Below are 21615 nucleotides of genomic sequence, written 5' to 3'. Positions count from 1 at the left end.
GGTTATCTATCCTGGCTTAAATCTGAACAGTCTCAAAACTTCGTTTAACGACTGCCTTTTGCAAACGGAACGCTAAGGCCACGCGGATTCTCGAAGTCCCAAATAGGGACGCGCAGCTGCAGCGAGGCAGTCTCCCTCCCATCCGACAGGGGGCAGTCGACCTCCAGAGGCTGGGTTCTCTCATCCCTCTACCCGGGGAACGTCACTACCTCCTCTCGCCGCCTCTCCACTGCACTCGTGCGCAGGCGCGGACGGGAGCGCGCACCGAGGAGCTGAGGGAGGGGTCACGAACTCTGACCCCCCCCCCCAAATACCCAAACCCAGAACGCTCCCTGCCCCCATTTTTTTTAACCCTCCCCCCTTCAGCTTTCTCCAACCTGTCTCTTCCCGGAGCCCCCCACCCCCCCACCGCCCAGCAGCAGCTGCAGCGGGGCTGTCGTCTACGCCCGGCGAAGGACGTAGCTCGGCAGAGAAGCGCCGGTAAGAAGGGACGGGTGAGGAGAAAAGCGGCTGCAGCGGCGCCCGGAGCGGGTACCGTGGGGAGGTCCCTTCCTCCCAGGTGCCAACGGACGCGCCCCCAGCGTTCCCAACAGCCTGCGGCTTCGGCCGGCGGAACCCGCCCTCCGGCAGTGCCGCCGCGCGCTGCTTGGGGCGGGCTGGGAGCGCAGAGAGCGGCCGCAGCAGCGGGACCGAGTGCCCGGGGCTCCGAGAGAGGCCGAGGCCGGAGCCGGAGCTCGGTGTGGGGCCGGGAGCCCAGAGAGGGGCTGGGGCGGCGGGCGCGAGAGGGAGTCCCTGAGCGGTTCGGCGCGCACGGCAGCCTCTCCTGCGGCGCCTCTGACCTTTCACCTACAGGAAAAACTTCCGTCTCGGCGGCGCTGCAGCTTCCCCCGCCTGAGGGAGCCGCGCGCCGCCCCCGGGCCCGGGGCGCCGCGTGGGCTCGAGCGCCGGCGGGATGCTGAGAGGCCGGCCTGGCTGCGAGTGGCCGCGAGCCGAGGCCCGGATCCCTTTCACCGCGAGCCTCTGGCTAGTTCTCGTGCTTACACAGGACGGACGGAATAATGCTATCAACTTTCACGACCGACGGGGGCGGGAGTGGCCGCTGCCTTTGGACCTGTATCTTTTGAGAAATAAAATGGAACGGCCAAGGGTCCTCAGTTCAGTGGGCATGTCCAAGCTTCCAGTAGCGCTTTTGTTAAGAAACTGTAACTCCGACTCCAGCAGATGCCGTTTTACGAATGACAAATGTTGCCAAACCTGTCTCGTAACCTTCACTAAATACGTCAGCTGGTTAAAAAATAATAATAATAACTGGAAAGGAAAAGCAAAAAGACTTGAAATTAAGCCCTTTAGGGGTTTTGTGCCTATGGAACTTGTAAATAGGCCTTCGACTTTGGAGGGTTTTTGAACAGTGACTGCTGTGCGGTTGGTTGATACACAATGATTGATTTTAGATTTTGCTTGTGTGTCAATTTGGTAGATCTAAAGGAGATATTTCTATTTATTAAAAAGTGGATCGCATAAAATGTAATTTCATCATTCTTTGTAGAGACATCTCAATCTTTTTTTAGGAAATCAAAGGCAGCAGACATTCCCAAAATATCTACTCTTTGTATGTCTGCTACACAAAATATAATTCCTACTCCTGGGGAATAGAAAAGACAAAAGAAACCGCATATGATAAAGGATTAACAGTATATATAATCATGTAACTTTTAAAAGTCATATAGGACCCTCTGCACCCTCTTAAAATCTTTTATAAAAGCCATGGACTCTCGCTAGAAAAATGCACCTTCCCATAAAATTTTGCATACAATATTAGAAGTAAACATAACTTTGTTCTTGAGGCCTTTTTAACAGCCTTAGTGTACACAATAAATGCTGTACCCATCTAGAAAGATTGGATTAAAAACAAACAAAAAAATTAGAACTGAGTTTTAAAGGTGGGGAAACTTAAATGAGGGAAGAGGAGCTTGGCACTGTATATTGGGGAATAAACAACATTCCAGTTGTCCTGAACAGAGGCCCCTCTGGGACTGGTAGGAGATAAAATGAGAAGATGAGGCAGTCAGACTATAAAGGAATGCTGCTTTGTGTCTGCAGTGGCAGGCATGTTATAGGGGCTTAGTAAATACTGAAAAAATACCAGGAGAAGGGCTGAAACTTTATTCTTTGACCATTAAAGAGACATTGGTACTTCTGAAACAGGAGACTGAGGATGTGTTTCAGTTCTGTAAGCATCCTGAGATCTTGCTATTTGTCAAAGGTGCTGACACAAAGTTGATTCTTGCCTTCTAGGGGCTTTTCATATACACAGTTTGTGTATATTAAATAATCATCCAGGAAAGTCAGTTCTGGGAGTAGCTGAAATTTGTTGTTTCACCCCACCAAAATATAAATTTTACAAGGGGAAGTTTGTTTTAATACTCCCTGCTCAATCCCTAACATTTAGAAAAATGCCTGGCTCATAGTAAGCACTCAACAAGTATTTGTTGAAGAATATTGAATGAATTATTCGATCAATGAGTATGAACATTTTTAAGGCACTTCATAGACATTTTAAGCCACTTCATAGACGTAGGCAAATTTCTTTCTAGAAATATAACAATTTATACTTATATCAACAATATGTAAAGAATGCTCGTTTTTCCTAAGTTTTTTAAGTTAAATTTAGTCTTGGAAGACAAACATGTTGATCTAGTGATTCCATAGCATTCATGGTAGAGAAACCATTAGCAAAGACATGGAAACACGAAGCAACATGTTAAATTCAAGGATACAAGTAGTGCATATGGCTAGAATGTAAGGTTTAACAAATGACACCTCACGTCCATGGGCTTCCCTGGTGGCACAGTGGTTAAGAATCCACCTGCCAATGCAGGGGACACGGGTTCAAGCCCTGGTCCGGGAAGATCCCACATGCCATGAAGCAACTAAACCTGTGCGCCACAACTACTGAGCCTGCGCTCTAGAGCCTGCGAGCCACAACTACTGAGCCCGCACACCTAGAGCCTGTGCTCCGCAACAAGAGAAACCACCGCAATGAGAAGCCCGCACACCGCAAGGAAGCATAGCCGCTGCTCGATGCAACTAGAGAAAGCCCGCGCACAGCAACGAAGACCATAAATAAGAGCCATAAATAAATAAACAAATAAATAAAAGGACACCTCATGTCCTATAGTTAAAGGAAAGGCTTTGAAGAATATTAAGAGCTAAAATTTTATTAAATATATATGTTAGAGCAATCTGGCAGCACAATATTAAAGTAGCATTTGGGTGAACATTAATGGACTTTGAGGTCAGGAAACTGGGAGAATGGCAGGAAAGGGACAACAATCAGTGTCAGATCATCAATGAGTAATGGAATTGGAACAGAAATGAATGAATGACAATAAAAGTCACTAAAAACTGTAGTGTAACTGGCTTAAATGAATCTCAGAGGAAGAGTTTCTTGTGGGAGAAAATAAGCGGCCTTGTTCAGAAGACTACAACATTAGCAGTGTCCTTGAGATCTACGTACAGCACAAGCCAGGAATAGAGATGGAGTTATCCAGAAGAGATCTGTTCAGGACTCTCTTGTCTGATGGCTTGGACCCCCATGAATTGCATGGGAGGCAGCAACACTTCTGGGGATTTCATGCCAGCAGAAATGCTGCCAGCTTGGACTGAAGGGGACAGAGATGGGATGAAATGAATGAAGGCTATTGGATTTCTGGAACTCAACTGGATGGGCAGTAGAGCTATTCAGTTTTGAACATGTGTTATCCTTCAAGAAAAGGGAAGAATGACCCCCCAAAGATGGGTCAGAGTTTGGGAGGGCTGCCACTGCCATCATGGACCCAGAGCACACAGACCTGGGAAGTAACTGTCTCCTTTGTTGGTTCCAGAGAGGTTGAGGGCACTACTTTTCAATCTAGTGAGAGTTGAGTAATTAATCTAAATATTGTGTATTGCTTTTAGAACAAGTAATTGAAGCATTTAAGGTTTTAAAAGTAATTGAAAGAAATAATTCAGACAATTTGGCAATTAATATTAATTATAATTACAGAATATTAGTGAATTTATTATAGTATATAATGCGATAAAGTCAGAAATAATTTTTGTATTCTTGACTACCTGATACAGAGAAAAAGCAAAAGCCGAAGTCAACCCATTAATCTTACTGGCTCTCAAATCCATTTGAAGACAGTTTTACATTAAAATTCAAGTTAATAGAACAATGAACAATCACAAAATTCTAGAGAAGTCTAGCCTTCTGAATAAATGCAGTTATTTTGTCAGCGTTTACAATATACTGCTTTAAAAGTGTGTTAAATGACTATAGGGATGTGTTTTTTTTTTTACAGGCTGGGTTGCCCTTATTCAGTTAATAAACTACTCCTAATCTATACCAGAGGTCTGCAGTTTAGGCTTCAGTATCTTTGAAAAGTGAAATTGTTTGGTATTGAATAATTTGGGTTTTTTTAATAGACATTTTCAAAATTTATAAAAGCACAGTGAATAGTTTTATGAACCCCTGTATAAACTTCAGCAGTCTTCAGTAATTGTCAGCACGTGGCCATTCTTGTTTTGTTTATTCCTTCCCACCCCCACCCACACAGCTGGATTATTTTGAAGCAAATCCTAACTATCATATAATTCCATTTGTAAATTCTTCAGTAAATATGTTTTATGGGTATAATTGTAAAAAAGCATCTTTTTACTTTTGGCAGGACACTTGGCAATTAAATCATGGCAACCATAGAAGAAATTGCACATCAGATTATTGAACAACAGATGGGAGAGGTATGTCTAGTTTACCGTTCATTCACTGCTTCACCAAACTTATTTATACCAAGTGTAGTATATGCTAGGTTTTGGTGGTACAGAGATAAAAGATACCCTTGAATTTAAGTGCACTTTGATCAAGTAAATCAGAAAGAGAAAAACAAATACTGTATGCTAACACATATATATGGAATCTAAAAAAAAAAAATGGTTCTGAAGAACCTAGGGACAGGACAGGAACAAAGACGCAGACGTAGAGAATGGACTTGACATGGAGAGGGGGAAGGGTAAGCTGGGACGAAGTGAGAGAGTGACATTGACATATATACACTACCAAATGTAAAATAGATAGCTGGTGGGAAGCAGCCGCATAGCACAGGGAGATCAGCTCCGTGCTTTGTGACCACCTAGAGGGGTGGGATAGGGAGGGTAGGAGGGAGACGCAGAGGGAGGGGATATGGGGATATGTATACGTATAGCTGATTCACTTTGTTATACAGAAACTAATACAGCAAGGTAAAGCAATTATACTCCAATAAAGATGTTAAAAAAAATAAATAAAAAGTTCGCTTTGATCTAGTGAGAGACACTTGAATAATTGGACAATCATAATAGGATATGGTAAGTGCTGTGATAATTGTATAGGGTGTTATGGGAGCACAGAAGAAAAACAACTAATGAAGAGTTGTGGTAGAGTGAGGATCTAGCCATGGAATGTTTCTGATAGGTGTGGAATCTGAGGTTTAATAGACCAGTAGAAGGACATCCATGTCAATAGATAGGTCTTCATTTTTTTAAAAATTATGTCCTAGTAAGAGGTACCATAATCTAAAGGTTTTCAAAGTATCATCTAGGAACTCTTTACTTGATCAACTCTTTAATGGTCAAAACCATTCTCCTAATAATACTAAAATGTTACAGTATTTGCCTTTTCACTATCATTCTCTCACAAGTATATGGTGCAATTTTCCAGAGGCTGCATGTCATGTGATATTGTATGATGAAATATGTCAACATTTAAAAGGTGTACATAACTCACTGAACCAGTGTTTCCCAGATGACCAATGCACGATGTTACACAATCACTCATGAGTAAAGGATTCACATTGCAGGATAGTTTTTAATAATATATTAGTTTCTGATTCCACATTGCAACTAACCTCTAAAAAAGCTATCACTTGTCAAGTTTTGGTGTCATATTAAAGAACAGTTTACACAGTTTGAAGAAACAGTTAAGATATTCTTCCCTCTTTTACATAGTAAATGTAAGGCTTGATTTTCTTTATATATTTTAACCAAAACAACATATTGCAGCAGATTGAATGCCCAGGTAGGTATGAGAATCCAGCTTCTATTAAGCCAGATATTAAAGCAGTTTGCAAAAATGTAAATCAGTGTCACTCTTCCCATTGATTTTTCTTTTGTTTGGAAAATTATTTATTTTTCATTAAATATTTATGTTAACATTTAATGGGTTGTTTTATTTATTTTATTTTTTTAATAAATTTATTTTATTTATTTTTGGCTGCATTGGGTCTTCGTTGTTGAATGCGGACTTTCTCTAGTTGCAGGAAGCAGGGCTACTCTTTGTTGTGGTGTGCGTGCTTCTCATTGCGGTGGCTTCTCTTGTTGCGGGGCACGGGCTTTAGGTGTGCGGGCTCCAGTAGTTGTGGCTCATGGGCTCTAGAGCACAGGCTCAGTAGTTGTGGCACACGAGCTTAGTTGCTCTGCGGCATGTGGGACAGGGCTCGAACCCGTGTCCCCTGCATTGGCAGCCGGATTCTTAATCACTGTGCCACCAGGGAAGTCCCTGGGTTATTTTTAAATGAATTAATAAATATTAAAAATATTTTTCTATTTGAATTTCTAATACGGTAAATATCAATAGATACAACCTACATAAACAGAAGTTCTTTGGGCTCTCAGTGACTTTTTTTTTTTTTTTTTGGTGTGTAAAGGGGTCCTGAGACCTGAGAACTATTTCCATAATCTATTTACTGGTCCTTATCGAAGGCCATTTAGATTGCTTCCGTTTCCAATTATAATTATTATGCTGCAGTAAACATACTTTTACCCATCTAAGCAAAGGGTTTCAATCCAATAACAGTTGGACCCCTTACCTGATGCTTGTCTCTAAGAAATAACTGTGAGCCATTAGATTTTTATTCAGTTTACAATGGATATTTCTGATAGAAATATTCTAAAATAAAATTTACAACAACATAAACTTTACATGATAAAATTATAGATGAACTGATTCAAAGTCACATCTTATAGTTATTGAAAATTGCAGAAATTGTGAGAGAGGAAGATGGAGACTAGACTTGGTAGAAATAAGCTATGCAAAATAAAATTGATAACAGTTAAAACTGCAGCCAGAAAAATAGGATATGGTAGAAATAATGGTCGACAAAGGAAACTCAAATTGGCAGCAGCCATAATACCGTCTGCTCTAGACAGTAACTAATTAGTGATTCAGAACTTTGCTGTAAATTTTGCATAGAAAATAGTCTTGATGAAAATAATTTCAGAGAAATAGAAAAAAGTTGGAAACAAATCAGCTTTGCCATTTTAAAATTGAATCAAGGAATTTAATTGGCTTAATGAGTTTATTCTGTAAAATATTTGCCTAGCAACAACAAAAACTGTCAATGCTAGGCTGTTCTTTTTGTTCATGAACTTGCTCTTCCCCAGACTACTCCATCTCAGTAGATGGCAATTCTGTCCTCCCAGTTGGTCAGGCCAAAATTTTATAGTCATCCTCGACTCTTCTTTCCTCATATTCCACTTCCAATCCATCAACATATCTTGTCAGCTCTCCCTTATAAAATATCCCAGATTTAATCATTTTTCACCGCTAGCATGGCTGCTACCCTGATCTCAGCCTATATCTCTGCCCATATATGATACCCAAGTGCTGCCAGTATCTGTGCAATAGCATCGTTTCTGGTCTCCCTTAATTCTGTTCTTGAACATTCATAGTCTGGTCTTCGCACTAAATCTAGAATGAACCTTTTTGCAAAAGATCCTGCCACTTCTCTTCTCTGTAAACCTTTCAGTGGATCTCCATGTCATCCAGTAGGAAATCAGTCATTTTATGGCCTACAAAGTCCTATTCAATCTGGCCCCTTTTGTCTCTCAGATTCCACCTCCTACCATAAATCTCTCTGTCCCATTCTTTTTCGGTCACATAGCTCTCAGTGTGCTCTTGCCTCAGATGTATGGAACACACTCTTCCTGCCCCACAGGCTGCTGCTTCTGCCTGGGATGCACTTCCCCTAGCTAGTTCTAAGCCTTGGTCTGCTACTTCACTCAGGTCTGTGCAAAAATGTCATCTCCTCATCACTGTCATTCTATCAATGACTCTCACCTTATTCTGCTTTATTTTACTTTGTAGCACTTAATACCACATGACAATATTATTTGCTTATTTGGTTTTTATCTGCCTTTCCTCACTAAAATAAAAGCTTTATGAGAATAAAAATTTTGTTTTGTTTATTGCTGTGTCCAAGGACTCAGAACAGTGATTGGCAAATAGAATGTACCCAGTATATGTTTGTGTAAATGGAAGGGGAAAAGGAGAGGAAGGGAAGGAATGAAAATAGTGAGATCCATGTGTTCTCACTATTGTAGCTTTATTTGCACATTTGTTTATTTCTGTAGGATAGGATGTCGAAGTAGAATTGGTAGATTTAATGGTGTGTGTGTATGTGTATTATATTGAACGTATGTATATAATGGTATGTTTTTCTAGTCTAGCTTTGTCTCAAGGTATGAGAAAATTGTGCTTAGAGAAGAAAAAAGATTAAGTTGACTTGATTACTAATGACATGATTGTGTTAGATTGTTACAGAGCAGCAAACTGGCCAGAAAATCCAGATTGTGACAGCACTTGATCATAATACCCAAGGAAAACAGTTCATTCTGACAAATCACAGTGGCTCTACTCCAAGCAAAGTCATTCTGGCCAGGCAAGATTCTACTCCAGGAAAAGTTTTTCTCACAACCCCAGACGCAACAGGTGTCAACCAGTTTATTTTTACAACTCCTGATTTGTCTGCACAGCACCTCCAGGTAAATAACTAGAGTTTCTTTTTATCTTACCCTTGAAAAACATAAAAAGCATATCATAAGTATAAGTCCTGACATTAAGACTTTATGTCCTGCATGTTCAGTAGGAAAAAATCTTGCATAAAATTATGTGCTGCCCTCGCCTATGAGCCACTATTTTCCTCAAACATCCTCACACCCATATATTTTGGTGGGTTTTTAGTGGCTCACAGTAAGAGCCAATCTGGCTAGTTTGGGCAGGAAAGGATTTAACAAAGAATGTTGAGAGCTCAAAGAACTGTTAGAAAAGCTGCAGAAACACTTGTAGGTCAGGTTTCCAAGAATAACTACTGGAACATGCTTCAGAACTTCTTCTAGGTGACCTTCTGCATCTGCACAGTTAGGAAACTTCCAAATCAGGAGCATCTATAGAATTCTATAGCTGCAGTTTCCAGGACCAAGATGCCTGTGCCTTGAACAAGCAGCTGCCCAATCAAGAAGCTGGTATTCTAGCTGCCAGCTTTGTCACTTTTGCTTCCTCTTTTGTCAATCAACTACATCTTCATTGATGTAGCAAGCAGTCTATCATGGTTATGCAACTGTTTTTACCACTGGTTGCTATGTTTGAATACAAATACAATGAACCCTTAAGTTTGCCTCTAGAGGCTTTGAGGAGGGTGAGTGCCAACTTAAAATTGGGTTCTGTATTTTGTGATGAAAACACTGATGAAAGAAAATCCCTGTTAGGATTGAAAAACTCCAAATTCATAAGATACAAAATTATGCCTATATATCCTGATTGGTTCTATTTTTCTTCCAATTACATAATTTATATTATTTTTAGAAACAGCTACGGTAGAAAATGGATAGAATACATAAAGTTATCTTATCAGAAAGACAGAAGTCACTAAAAAAATGTATAATGTTATCCATACCTTAATTTATTTTCTTAATTAACAGACTTGATTTTTTTTAGAACAGTTTTGTGTTTACAGAAATATTGAGCATTTAATATAGAGAGTTCCCATAGAATCTCCGAACACACAGTTTCTCATATTATTAATATTCTACATTAGTGTGATACAATTGTTATAATTAATGAACTAGTAGTATTTATACATCAACTGCAGTCCATAGCTTTCCCTAATTTTTACTTAATATCCTTTTTTGTTCCAGGATACCATACTACATTTGTCATGTTTTCTTAGACTCCTCTTAGCTGTGACAGTTTCTCAGACTTTCCTTGTATTTGATGATTTTGACAGTTTTGAAGTATAATGGTCAGGTATATTATAGGTTGCTCCATTGTGGGACTTTGATGTTCTTTTTTTTTTCCATGGTTAGACTGGGGTTGTGGGTTTTGGGGAGGAGGATCACAGAGGTTAAGTGCCATTCTCATCATATCATATCAAGGGTACTTACTATCATCATGTTTTATGACTGGTGACATCACCTGGCTTAAGAGGTGATATAAGATTTCTCTACTTTAAAGTTACTCTTTTTCAAAAGACTTTCTCTATTTAAAAATTAAGATGGTATTGGTACTTTACCTACATTATGGATCATCTCTGAGAGCAATGAAAGAAACCAGGTATAGGATAGAATCTCCTGGACCAAAAAGATTTGATTTCTGGTCTGGTGACCAAGATGGGATGTGGGCAAGCCCATTAACCTCTCAGTGTCTCTTCCACCCTTAGGAATAATAGCAGATAAAATATTAGCACCATTTGCAATAGATATGCTATTAAAAAAAAGAGTGATACTTGTCATAGATGCTTTCAAAGGACATCTAATACCAGAAATTGTTCGTTTATTTGTTTAAGTTTTCATTGAAGACTGATTTTTATGGTGATATAAGAAGAAATGATTCCACTATAACATAGTAAGGGACCACTATTTTATTTTAAATTTTTTTTTGGCTGTGCCGCTTGGCTTGCAGGACCTTAGTTTCCCTACCCAGGGATCGAACCCGCACGCTTGGCAGTGAAAGTGCGGAGTCATAACCATTAGACTGCCAGGGAATTCCCTGGGACAGGTATTTTAATGATTGTTTAAAGTTTTTAAAATCAGAATTATTCCTGAAGGCATTCACACCCCTAAGAGAAGAAAAAGAGTCAAAGTAGAGGTTTATTTTGTGGGCTGTTTTAAAGCAGGGGAAGATGTTTACTAAATGACGCATTTTTTGGCTTGAATTTAATTTGTTCACATTTCAAAAGATTGAAAAAAAATGACAGAAAGATTGAAGGATAAACCTGAAAGAAGAAACTAGTATTTCTTTGCCGGTATTACATTAGCTGTACCTAGTGATGAGCTCTTAATACAAAGAGGTTTGGTGATTTGTCCAAGGCCATCCCACCTAGTCCCCACTAACTTGCTGTCATTAACAGACTCCAGAGTCCATGTTCTCAACCTCTACACCTAACCCAAACCTTAGACAGCTTGAAAAGTTTATACCTTTGTATATCAGTCATGTTCCATAGTTATAAGTAAATGCTTTAACATATTTTTTTCTTTATAACTCCTTTTCTATTTAAAAAATTCAGATTTATCTTTTTATGCTGTTATAGCTTATTTTAGTCATGTCATTCCATATGGAAATGTTCTGAGTTATTCAAAGACAAATGTCATGATAGGACTGATAACTGCTGCAGTACTTTAATGTGTTCCATATGAATAATAAATATGTAATGGGTGAGATACAGTAAAAAATACTCATGTATTTGTGTGTTTAAGACTGTTTACTTTAATGAAATTGTTATGGAACAAATTATTATCGAACAAATTAAAAAGGTATTATTTCTGTCTGTGCTTTTTATAACATGGGAGTTTTAATCTATATGTAAAGAAAATTAAGAATACTTTAATCGATGCATGCCTAATAATAGAGTTCAAAGTTTCAGAATAACTTATGAAAAAGAAAGCAAAAAGTAAGATTGACTGAATGTTCTTTTAATTTTTTACATGAGAATATTACTAAGTAACAACAAATTATTGTGTTTTTGTTTGTTTGTTTGGGGGGGGGTTTCTTTAGCTCTTAACAGATAATTCTTCCTCCGAACAAGGACCAAATAAGGTTTTTGATCTTTGCGTAGTATGTGGAGACAAAGCATCAGGTAACATTAAAAATAACCTCCTATATGTGTTCTCTTATTAAAATAACTATCTCATTACCGTGTTTCTTCTACTGAAAGTAAAAAGAAAAAGAAGCAGGTTGTTTTTATGATTCATATTTGTAGCCTATGAAATTTAACTGATTTTTCCCCAGAGCTTTTTATTCTCCTAAAGGTTTTTTATTTCAGTGCAGCTTAATGTGATCTTGCAATGACATAAAATGCATATTTCAAAGAGTTGTGAAAGACAGTTTCACTTTTTGAAAGTAAACCGAACATGTGGAAATTTTTCTGAATGTGAAACCAGTTTTGTCAAAGGAATTGCTTAGAAATTAGTTGTGATCCTTAATAACATGTATAATTAGGTTGTTAATCTACCTGTTGAGTCGTGTTCTCATTCCAGGAATACAGAGTAACAGATTATTGAGGTGGAAAAGCTCTGGTTAACCTCTGTGTAATGCTCTGCATAGCTGAGCAGGCACTTCTCCAAGCCTAATTCTAGTACTCAGGGTTATGCCATTTTACTTCCTTCATGCCAGAAATACACACCCATATTTGTTCATATAGATTCACAAGTGCCAGTGGGATAAGTTTAAGGGCCCGGCTTGTTTTCTTTAATCTTTTTTGTCTTTTCCATAGCTTCATTAAAAAAAACCTCCACTAGAGCTTTTCCCAGAGTATATTCAGTTTGTTAATAGTTGTGCCAAAGAGATGGTTTGTGAAACGATAGGCTTATCAAAGTATAACAGATTTCTCCAGAAATTTAAAAGTGGAACTCACAATGAGGAAAGATTATTAGATTTCAGATACTAACTGACATTATATTCTTTTTTTGGAGCAAAGTTTTTAGAATAAAGTAACTTTTTACAGTATATAACAGAACTATAATTTGTAAGTGATCTCAGAAGTGAAAATAGTTTTTATATCATGGGGTTATGGGTGATTTTGTTTCTTCTCTTTCCCAAATTTTCCATGCCATTGTTAAGATTACTTTACAAAATTTAAAAACTCATACTGTAATATATTTTATCAGAGAATAAGTTTGTGCCATTCTCTGTTTGGTAATTCCTAAAAAAAAATTTTTATGTCATAAACTCAGAAATCTCAGTTTCATCTCATGTTTAAAGGGAAGAAATGGGCTTATTTCATTTCAGTTCTGAAATATGTGACTTTTGTGTTTTCTTAAACATTTTGTCTTTAGGGCGCCATTATGGAGCAGTAACTTGTGAAGGCTGCAAAGGATTTTTTAAAAGAAGTATCCGAAAAAATTTAGTTTATTCATGTCGAGGATCAAAGGACTGTATTATTAATAAACACCATCGAAATCGTTGTCAATACTGCAGGTTACAAAGATGTATTGCGTTTGGAATGAAACAAGACTGTATGTATTAGCTTTAAAGGAGAGAATACTTTTTAAGAATTCAGGCACACTCTTAGAAGTGTGTTAAAATTAACACGTTAAAATATGTCAAATATATATGGTTTTTAATTTAAAGTTTTCCAACTAGAAATATAGAAATATGTGAATATGTATGTATTTTTTATACATTCAACAAATCTTTGAGTGCCTATATGCCAGGCGTGTATTTTTAGTTTGAACATGGTAATAATAATAATAAAAAACCAACTAACTAGATACAAGTTTAGTTTTTGATTAAACTATCAATACTAAAGTGATTAATAAGGTACTGACAGTAGCTAGTATTGAGTTCTCTTTATGCTTTACTCTGTGTATAGCGTATGAATTAACTTAGTTCTCACAGCAAAATTCTCAGTAGATGCTGCTGTTATCCATTTTACATTTGAGTGAACAGAGGAAATTTAGTAACTTGCCCAAGGTCACACAACTAATAAGTGGCAGAACTTGGACTTTAATCTTGGCAGTTTTTTTTTTCTCAGAAAATGTATATTTAACAGCTATAGTATACCACCTCCTAAGTATCATGAAGTAAAATTGCTATAAAATAAATTAAATATATTACCTCTGTTTTATAAATGAAGACTAAGCAATTGAATTGCTTCTCAAAAGTCTCCCTGCCCTTAACTGAAAAAAGATTTAACTTCGGTCTATTTGTGGTTCTCTATTATTATTGTTTTCAGTTGGTTAAATATTACTTCATTTTTTAGTACTCTTATATAGGTAAGTAAAGGACTCCTAACTTCAGGTTTCCTTTTTGACAGTGAGCTTTTAAAAAATAGGAGTTCTTCTACATTTCTGCCACGGCTGGGGCAGGGAGAGAAAAGAGTACAAGAGATGCACATTGGCCAGTTTTACTCTTTTGAAGCAACTTCGTTGAACTTGCAAATAATTTCTAAAGATTGATGATTATCTTTGGAGTTCAGTTATAGTAACCATGTCTCCCATTAGCAGCATTGCTGACCTAAAGCTTACATTTGTAATTGCCCGTAAATTCTGCATTGTGATATAAGTTTGACACATTTTTGTAGCTGTTCAGTGTGAAAGAAAACCCATTGAAGTATCAAGAGAAAAATCTTCCAACTGTGCCGCTTCAACAGAAAAAATCTACATTCGAAAAGACCTTCGAAGCCCATTAGCTGCAACTCCAACTTTTGTAACAGATAGTGAAACTGCAAGGTATAGTAAAAACAACCAGAAACCACATATATTAAGGAGCTGGTAATTTGTTTTTCTTCCCAGTGAAACTAAGGCTAAAATTTGTACTTATTTGTTACAGGTCAGCAGGACTGTTAGATTCAGGAATGTTTGTGAATATTCATCAGTCTGGCATAAAAACTGAGTCAACTATGCTGATGACACCAGATAAGGTGTGTTTAGTACAATTAATTTAAAGCTTAAATTTTTTAAGCTTTTAAAATTTTTTCCTTTTCTCCTACATCAATTTGGCCAATAGATTTGGTCTTAAATATTCCCTGTTACAAGTTGCTTTTTTTTTTTTAAACATAAATTATCATCAACGATTTGGCAGTGTCAAATGACAAAACTAAAAGATTTTAGTGATGAGTTTGATGTCCCTTATTTAAGGGAAAACAGATTAGCAGATTACAGTGCTCACACTCAGTGGAACACTCTTCCAGAGGAAATTTAGTCAAGAGTGAGTTTTATAGAGCATTTGAAACAGCAGTGAGGAAACAGGGCTTAATTGGCACAGAGGTTGGGGATTCTCTTGTGAATCTGTCGAGTCCTGTTGTCTAGGGTAAGGTGAGCTCACTAAAGATGGAGCAGGAGGATTGTGACTGGTGTATGATAGGTTTCCTTGACAGGTGTTTCCTTTAAGTGCAAACTGACTTAGGTTTAGGTTTGTGAAGTGGACCAGGTCGCTAGAGCAGCCTCCGTTTTGCGAGTCCTGATAATACAAATTAACTTTATCAGTAGAAATGTTCATTATTCCACTAGAACAATTATAGCTTCAATGTGAAAATAACAAACATTTAAATGTCTTCCAGGTTTCTTTTTTTTATATATAAATTTATTTATTTTATTTATTTTATTTTTGGTTGCATTGGGTCTTCACTGCACACGGGCTTTTCTCTGGTTGTGGTGAGCGGGGGCTACTCTTTGTTGCGGCGTGCGGGCTCCTCATTGTGGTGGCTTCTCGTTGCAGATCACGGGCTCTAGGCGCACGGGCTTCAGTAGTTGTGGCACGCGGGCTCAGTAGTTGTGGCTCAACAGGCTCTAGAGCGCAGGCTTAGTGTTTGTGGCACACGAGCTTAGTTGCTTCGTGGCATGTGGGATCTTCCTGGGCCAGGGATCGAACCCGTGTCCTGTGCATTGGCAGGCAGATTCTTAACCTCTGTGCCACCAGGGAAGCCCTCTTCCAGGTTTCTTTCATCTTGAAATAAAAGCCCTCAGAAACAGAAGAAATGTATAAGTATAAAATTCTTTATATTCCTTTTGTGTTCTCCTACAGATTTTAGTGTTAAAATACTTAAAATATTTCAGGTGAAGAGAAATTCCTAGCATACCTCTCAAAACATTGACTTGAGTCAAAAATAGGAGTAGGATTGCGTGAGCTCTCACATTATGTATCCAGGTCATCTGGGTTCTCTTAGAGAGTTGGAGCAGCTCTTTTTTGAGCAAGGTGTCTGAAAGAAAAAAGGTTTGCTTATTTAGATCCAGAATGTAGAGTTTCTCTAGTGTTAAACATTTTTCCTGAAGACAGATTTCAGAGAGACTATGAATAGTGTTTCTCTCAGGCTGTAATGTGATCTGGTTTCATATGCCCTATAAGATTATTCAGTCTATATATGGCCAGATTTATGCTGTTATTTGTTGCTTGATACTTTAAGGCACTCTTAATACTTGTGCTCTGGAGTCAAATTTCATCTGCCATTTACTAGCTGTATAACCTTGGGCAAGTTATTTGACCTCTTAGTGCCTCAGTTTCTTTCGTCATCTGTAAAATTAGGGATAATAAGAGTGTCTACCTTACAGGCTGAGCTTTAGCATGTTGTTATTAATTGAGGAGATTTGGTATCTTACCATAAATGCACATCGTGAGGAATTACATACAAGATTTCACTTATCCTTATCTACATGGTTTGTGCTTAGAATGGTGGTTACAGTTTCATTGACATTACCTCCATTAGGAAAGGAAGAGAACTAAGTTTTGTTGAAAAATTACAGTTTGCCCACACACTGTAGTTTTCTATATGTTTTTATATTAAATTGTATTAACAGTCTTGTGCGGTTAGTTTCTGACAAATGGTCCCAAAACTGGCAAGTTACAATGTGAGATCTTTCCACATTAAACATCTAGTTAGATACACGTTATGAAATGGAAGAGATTATATAAGTGTTTAAGTTTTAGTTGAAAATTAGAATACCTAAAAATGTTAACTCCTTTTACTCATATATATAAAAGAAGACTGGAGCAGTGGTTAGGAGCATGGGCTTTCCAGTCAGACAGTCTGACTTCCCATCCTGCCTCCACTGCTTACTGCTGGAGTGACGATGGGTAATTCTTCTTATCAATAATAAAGGGATGATGATTCCCATTTCACAGGGTTGTTGTGAGGATTAAGTAAAAAACATGTAAGTAGCAATCCTGTAAGAAACTCAGTAACTAGTGGATTACTCAGTAAATGATTTTAGGACCATTCATTAATTTGGGGAGAGCACAAAATTTACTTGCCTACCTATTCAGTGAAATCAATTTCACATAAACTAAAGAATTGATAGAAGAAATGAAGTTCAGGACTTCCCTGGTGGTGCAGTGGTTAAGAATCTGCCTGCCAATGCAGGGGACACGGGTTTGATCCCTAGTGCAGGAAGATCCCACATGCCACAGAGCACCTAAGCCCTGGGAGCCACAACTGCTGAGCCTGCCAGCCACAACTACTGAAGCCCACGCATCCTAGAGCCCACACGCTGCAACTACTGAGCCCACACGCTGCAACCACTGAAGTCTGTGCTCCTAGAGCCCGTGCACTGCAATGAAGAGTGACCCCCACTCACTGCAACTAGAGATAGCTCCCACACAGCAATGAAGACCCAACACAGCCCCAAAAAATAAATAAATAAAATTAAAATAAAAAAAAAAAATGAAATTCAAGGAAACATATGTATCCTCTTAGGATTAATAACACTAAAAACAAAAACCATAAGGGTATAATGAGGGGACCTTCTCGGTGGTCCAGTGGTAAGGAATCTACCTTACAATGTAGAGGACGCGGGTTCGATCCCTGGTCCGGGAACTAAGATCCCACATGCCATGGGGCAACTAAGCCGCGTGCCACAACTGCTGAGCTTGCACGCCTCAACTAGAGCCCATGTGCCACAAGCTATAGAGCCCACACGCCCTGGAGCCTGTGCGCCACTACCAGAGAGAGAAGACCTGCACGCTGCAACTAGAGAGAAGCCCGTGCACCACAATGAAGAGCCCGCGTGCCTCAATGAAGATCCCCCATGTGCTGCAACTAAGACCCAATAGAGTCAAAAAAGGAAAAAAAAAAACAGCTATAATGAAAAATTTTAAATATCTGTGGTCCTATCAATAGGCCATAGAAGGCAACGAAGGGCCTTTCATTAGGTTAAGGTAGAATAATTAGAGCATTTATAAAGAATGACTAATGAATTGAAGCACATAAAATATATAAAAAGCTGAATTTAAAATGATACTCAGAATTCATCTTTCATCGTGAGAGGTTGCTATGGCATTGATTCATTGCTCTAAAAATAGATAAGTAAAAGGAAGAAAAATCAAGCACTTACCTGCCTTTCCTGTACAGATTATATTTCTGGCTAGTCAGAGAGTTAAGGATAGAAAGTTTTTTCATAAAAGAATTATAATTTATATGCATAAAAATACACATTAACAAAAATAAAAGCTGAAGACAAATAGGAAAACGTGCACTGTATAACAAAAGCCCAGTATCTTAAATATGTAAAGAGACTTTCCAGCTACACAGTGCCTGATGTTCAATGCATTTAACACAGTGGCTGGTAAAAGTTGGCATCCTAGAAGTCTGTTCAGTAATCCACTTTCCTTTTTTTTCTCTTTTCATTAATAAAACATTAATTTTATCCATATAACTTTAAAGTTTGTATAATAAGTTTTGGAAATTACTGTAATAATATTATCAGAATTTTAATGCTAAAAAGGACCTGAAAGATCATCTAATTTAATATCCTTTTACAGAGAAAGCAATTGTTACATGGATAGATTAGCCAGTAAGTGCAGTTTTTAGTTTAAAGTAACTTTTGTATAAACATTTCCTAGGAAATGTACCTGATATTTTTAAACTTGTAGTTTCCTCAAGTTCCTCAAAGCTCAGAGCTCTTTGATTTTACTTTTTGGATTTCATTTATCTTAGAGTACTTTTCTTTTGGCATTTCATACTCTAGAATTAGATATTTCAGATTTAAAAGTTTACTGATACCAGTTTGTAGAATTTTAATTTTTTTTTTTTTTTAAAGGCTGAATCATGTCAGGGAGATTTAAGTACATTGGCAAGTGTGGTTACATCATTAGCAAACCTTGGAAAAACTAAAGATCTTTCTCAAAATAGTAATGAAATGTCTATGATTGAAAGCTTAAGCAATGGTGATACCTCTTTGTGTGAATTTCATCAAGAAATGCAGACTAATGGTGATGTTTCAAGGTAAGGTCTGTTTTGATTGTGTGTCCTTTTGTTCAAGTGTCCTTTAGTATTTCTTAAAATATGTTTATGTTAAATATTATTTATAGAAGTTTCAAAAAACATATTTCTATTAGACTTAGAAAACTTAAGGCGTAAGTAAATTTTAATTGAAAAATTCTATTCAGTATAAAATGTCCAACAGGTTACATTGTAAACAGTGAGCCATAAGTGAATGTGATAAGATTAGAAATGTAGTCATAAAATTCAGGAATTTTTTTTCAATAAAGATGTTAATTTGGGTCTGATTTTTCAGATATCTTAGTTGCCAGATTTTATCTTTTGTGTATTTAAAGTTAAATATTTGTCTTACTAGGCAGTCATGTTCATTTTCCCCACCAATTTCTAGTGATGAAAATAGATTTTAAAAACTTAGTTGAAACAATTACGATTTTAAGTTTACACTTCAGGAAACTCATATCAGAATTCTACTTTTCCTTCTTTTGGTATTAATACTTAGGATGCAGAAACCAGATTTTTTCAGGCTTTTTTCACACTATTCATCTTCTGAAATATTGAAGAAACTGCATTTAAGAGTCTCAAATAAGTACTTTGTTAAATATGAGATTTTAAAGAACTGTAGAAGGCATTTCATTGTAAAATGTGGGGAGCTATTTTGAATAGTTAATTTGCTAATATTATTTGCCATCCTGATCTCAAATTCTTATAGTTCAGATATAGCTATGTTACCATAAGTTTTAAAGTATTCTCTGAATTTTTAAACAAAATTAAAACCTATGTGTTGTGTAGAATACAATAAAGTCAACATAAGTTCTTGCCCTTGGTTTTCTAAATAACTTATGTATGTAAAATAAATGGCCTGATACCTTGTAGTATCAAATGTATAACTTGTAAAAGCATATTTTCATACCAAAGCATAAGAATTTTTCTCCCCTTAAATTACATAAGTTTTTTTAAAAGACTTTAATTCTCTGGTAAAATACATTAATATAATAATATAGTTTTTCATACAATATATTTGAAGTTTAATTTGTTGCTTTTGGAGAGAGTGAATCAAAGACATCACTGAAATAGAATGCTCAGTGATACACCAAAGTTCTATTTTCTAAACAATTTTTAAGGCCTAAATCTTAACTTCAGAATTTTATATAGAATTTTCATTTTATTGTGGAGATTGGCCAAGCTCACAGCTTCTGATGTCTCCTTATAGGGCATTTGACACTCTTGCAAAAGCATTGAATCCTGGAGAGAGCACAGCCTGTCAGAGCTCAGTAGAGGGCATGGAAGGAAACGTACATCTAATTGCTGGAGACTCAAGCATAAATTACATCGAAAAAGAGGGGCCACTTCTCAGCGATTCACATGTAGCTTTCAGGGTATTTCTATATATATGTATATATATATATATTTCATAATTTTTATGTTGGTTACCATTTTAATTTTAATTGTCCTTTCAAAAATCAAAGTATATTTGTTGTGCTTTTAAAGTCAGAAATACCCCTGATAGAATTTGAGACAGCAGCTAAAACATATAAAATAATGGCTCAATAAAACATCCTGTTTATAAATCAGTCATTATATCAAATAATGTGTTTAAGAGTATAAAAGTTAGCTTTTAGAACATTTAGACATTTTTTTCATTTAGACTCTATTAATAAATATAGTTTCGTTGATGGTGGTATTTTTTTTTTTTTTCTTTTTTGCGGTACACGGGCCTCTTACTGTTGTGGCCTCTCCCGTCGCGGAGTACAGGCTCCGGACGCGCAGGCTCAGCAGCCATGGCTCACGGGCCCAGCCGCCCCACGGCATGTGGGATCCTCCCGGACCAGGGCACGAACCCGTGTCCCCTGCATCGGCAGGCGGACTCTCAACCACTGCGCCACCAGGGAAGCCCGATGGTGGTATTTTTAACTTAAGTATTGGCATTTGTGATGTGTTGAATCCACTGGTTTATCCAGTGCCTAGGTACTACTACTTTAGTGTAAACCAGTTATCTAAGACCCAGATATTCTGCTTTTACCAAGTAACTACAAAGAACACAATTAATTATATATTGCCCCAATTAGCTAGCTCTCAGCTTTATTTTTATTTTATTTTTTATTTATTTATTTATGTTTGCGGTATGTGGGCCTCTCACTGTTGTGGCCTCTCCCGCTGCGGAGCACAGGCTCCGGATGCGCAGGCTCAGCGGCCATGGCCCATGGGCCCAGCTGCTCCGCGACATGTGGGATCTTCCCGGACCGGGGCACAAACCCGTGTCCCCTGCATCAGCAGGCGGACTCTCAACCACTGTGCCACCAGGGAAGCCCTCAGCTTTATTTTAAGAAAGTTAAAATTATTTAATTCTAACTTTTGTTTTTTAACTTTTTATACTTTAACCACTTGGAGAAGGTACATTTGTAATTTCTTTTTTGCTTCCTTAAATATGTTAATTTATGATGGAAACAATACATGTGGAATACTAGAAACAATGCATGTAGAATATTAGAAAATAACTTTCTGGCATTTGATTTGTCATTCAAATAATATTTGGACCACAGCTATAGAGAGGCTGACCATTGAGGCCCTACATTAAGACCCTGCTGTTTTGACCCCTCCATTTTAACCGCTC

General features: G+C 37.5%; 1 protein-coding gene across 1 annotated transcript in view; it reads left to right on the top strand.

The window, feature by feature from the left end:
• The first annotated feature begins 308 nt into the window (after positions 1-308).
• Positions 309-21615, top strand: part of NR2C1 (nuclear receptor subfamily 2 group C member 1) — a 40846-nt gene continuing 19539 nt past the window's right edge. Inside the window, exons 1-9 of the mRNA XM_007468212.1 lie at positions 309-480; positions 4710-4782; positions 8608-8838; positions 11846-11927; positions 13126-13305; positions 14373-14520; positions 14621-14711; positions 18823-19007; positions 20215-20380. Of these exons, the coding sequence (XP_007468274.1) occupies positions 4729-4782; positions 8608-8838; positions 11846-11927; positions 13126-13305; positions 14373-14520; positions 14621-14711; positions 18823-19007; positions 20215-20380 (1137 nt within the window). The 5' untranslated portion in view covers positions 309-480; positions 4710-4728. The remainder of the gene's footprint in view (positions 481-4709; positions 4783-8607; positions 8839-11845; positions 11928-13125; positions 13306-14372; positions 14521-14620; positions 14712-18822; positions 19008-20214; positions 20381-21615) is intronic.

The sequence above is a fragment of the Lipotes vexillifer genome, unplaced genomic scaffold, assembly GCF_000442215.2.
Source record: "Lipotes vexillifer unplaced genomic scaffold, Lipotes_vexillifer_v1.1 scaffold180, whole genome shotgun sequence".
Lineage (NCBI taxonomy): Eukaryota > Metazoa > Chordata > Mammalia > Artiodactyla > Lipotidae > Lipotes > Lipotes vexillifer.
The sequence above is the reverse complement of the archived record's forward strand: the minus strand, read 5'-3'. Positions and strand labels throughout refer to the sequence as shown.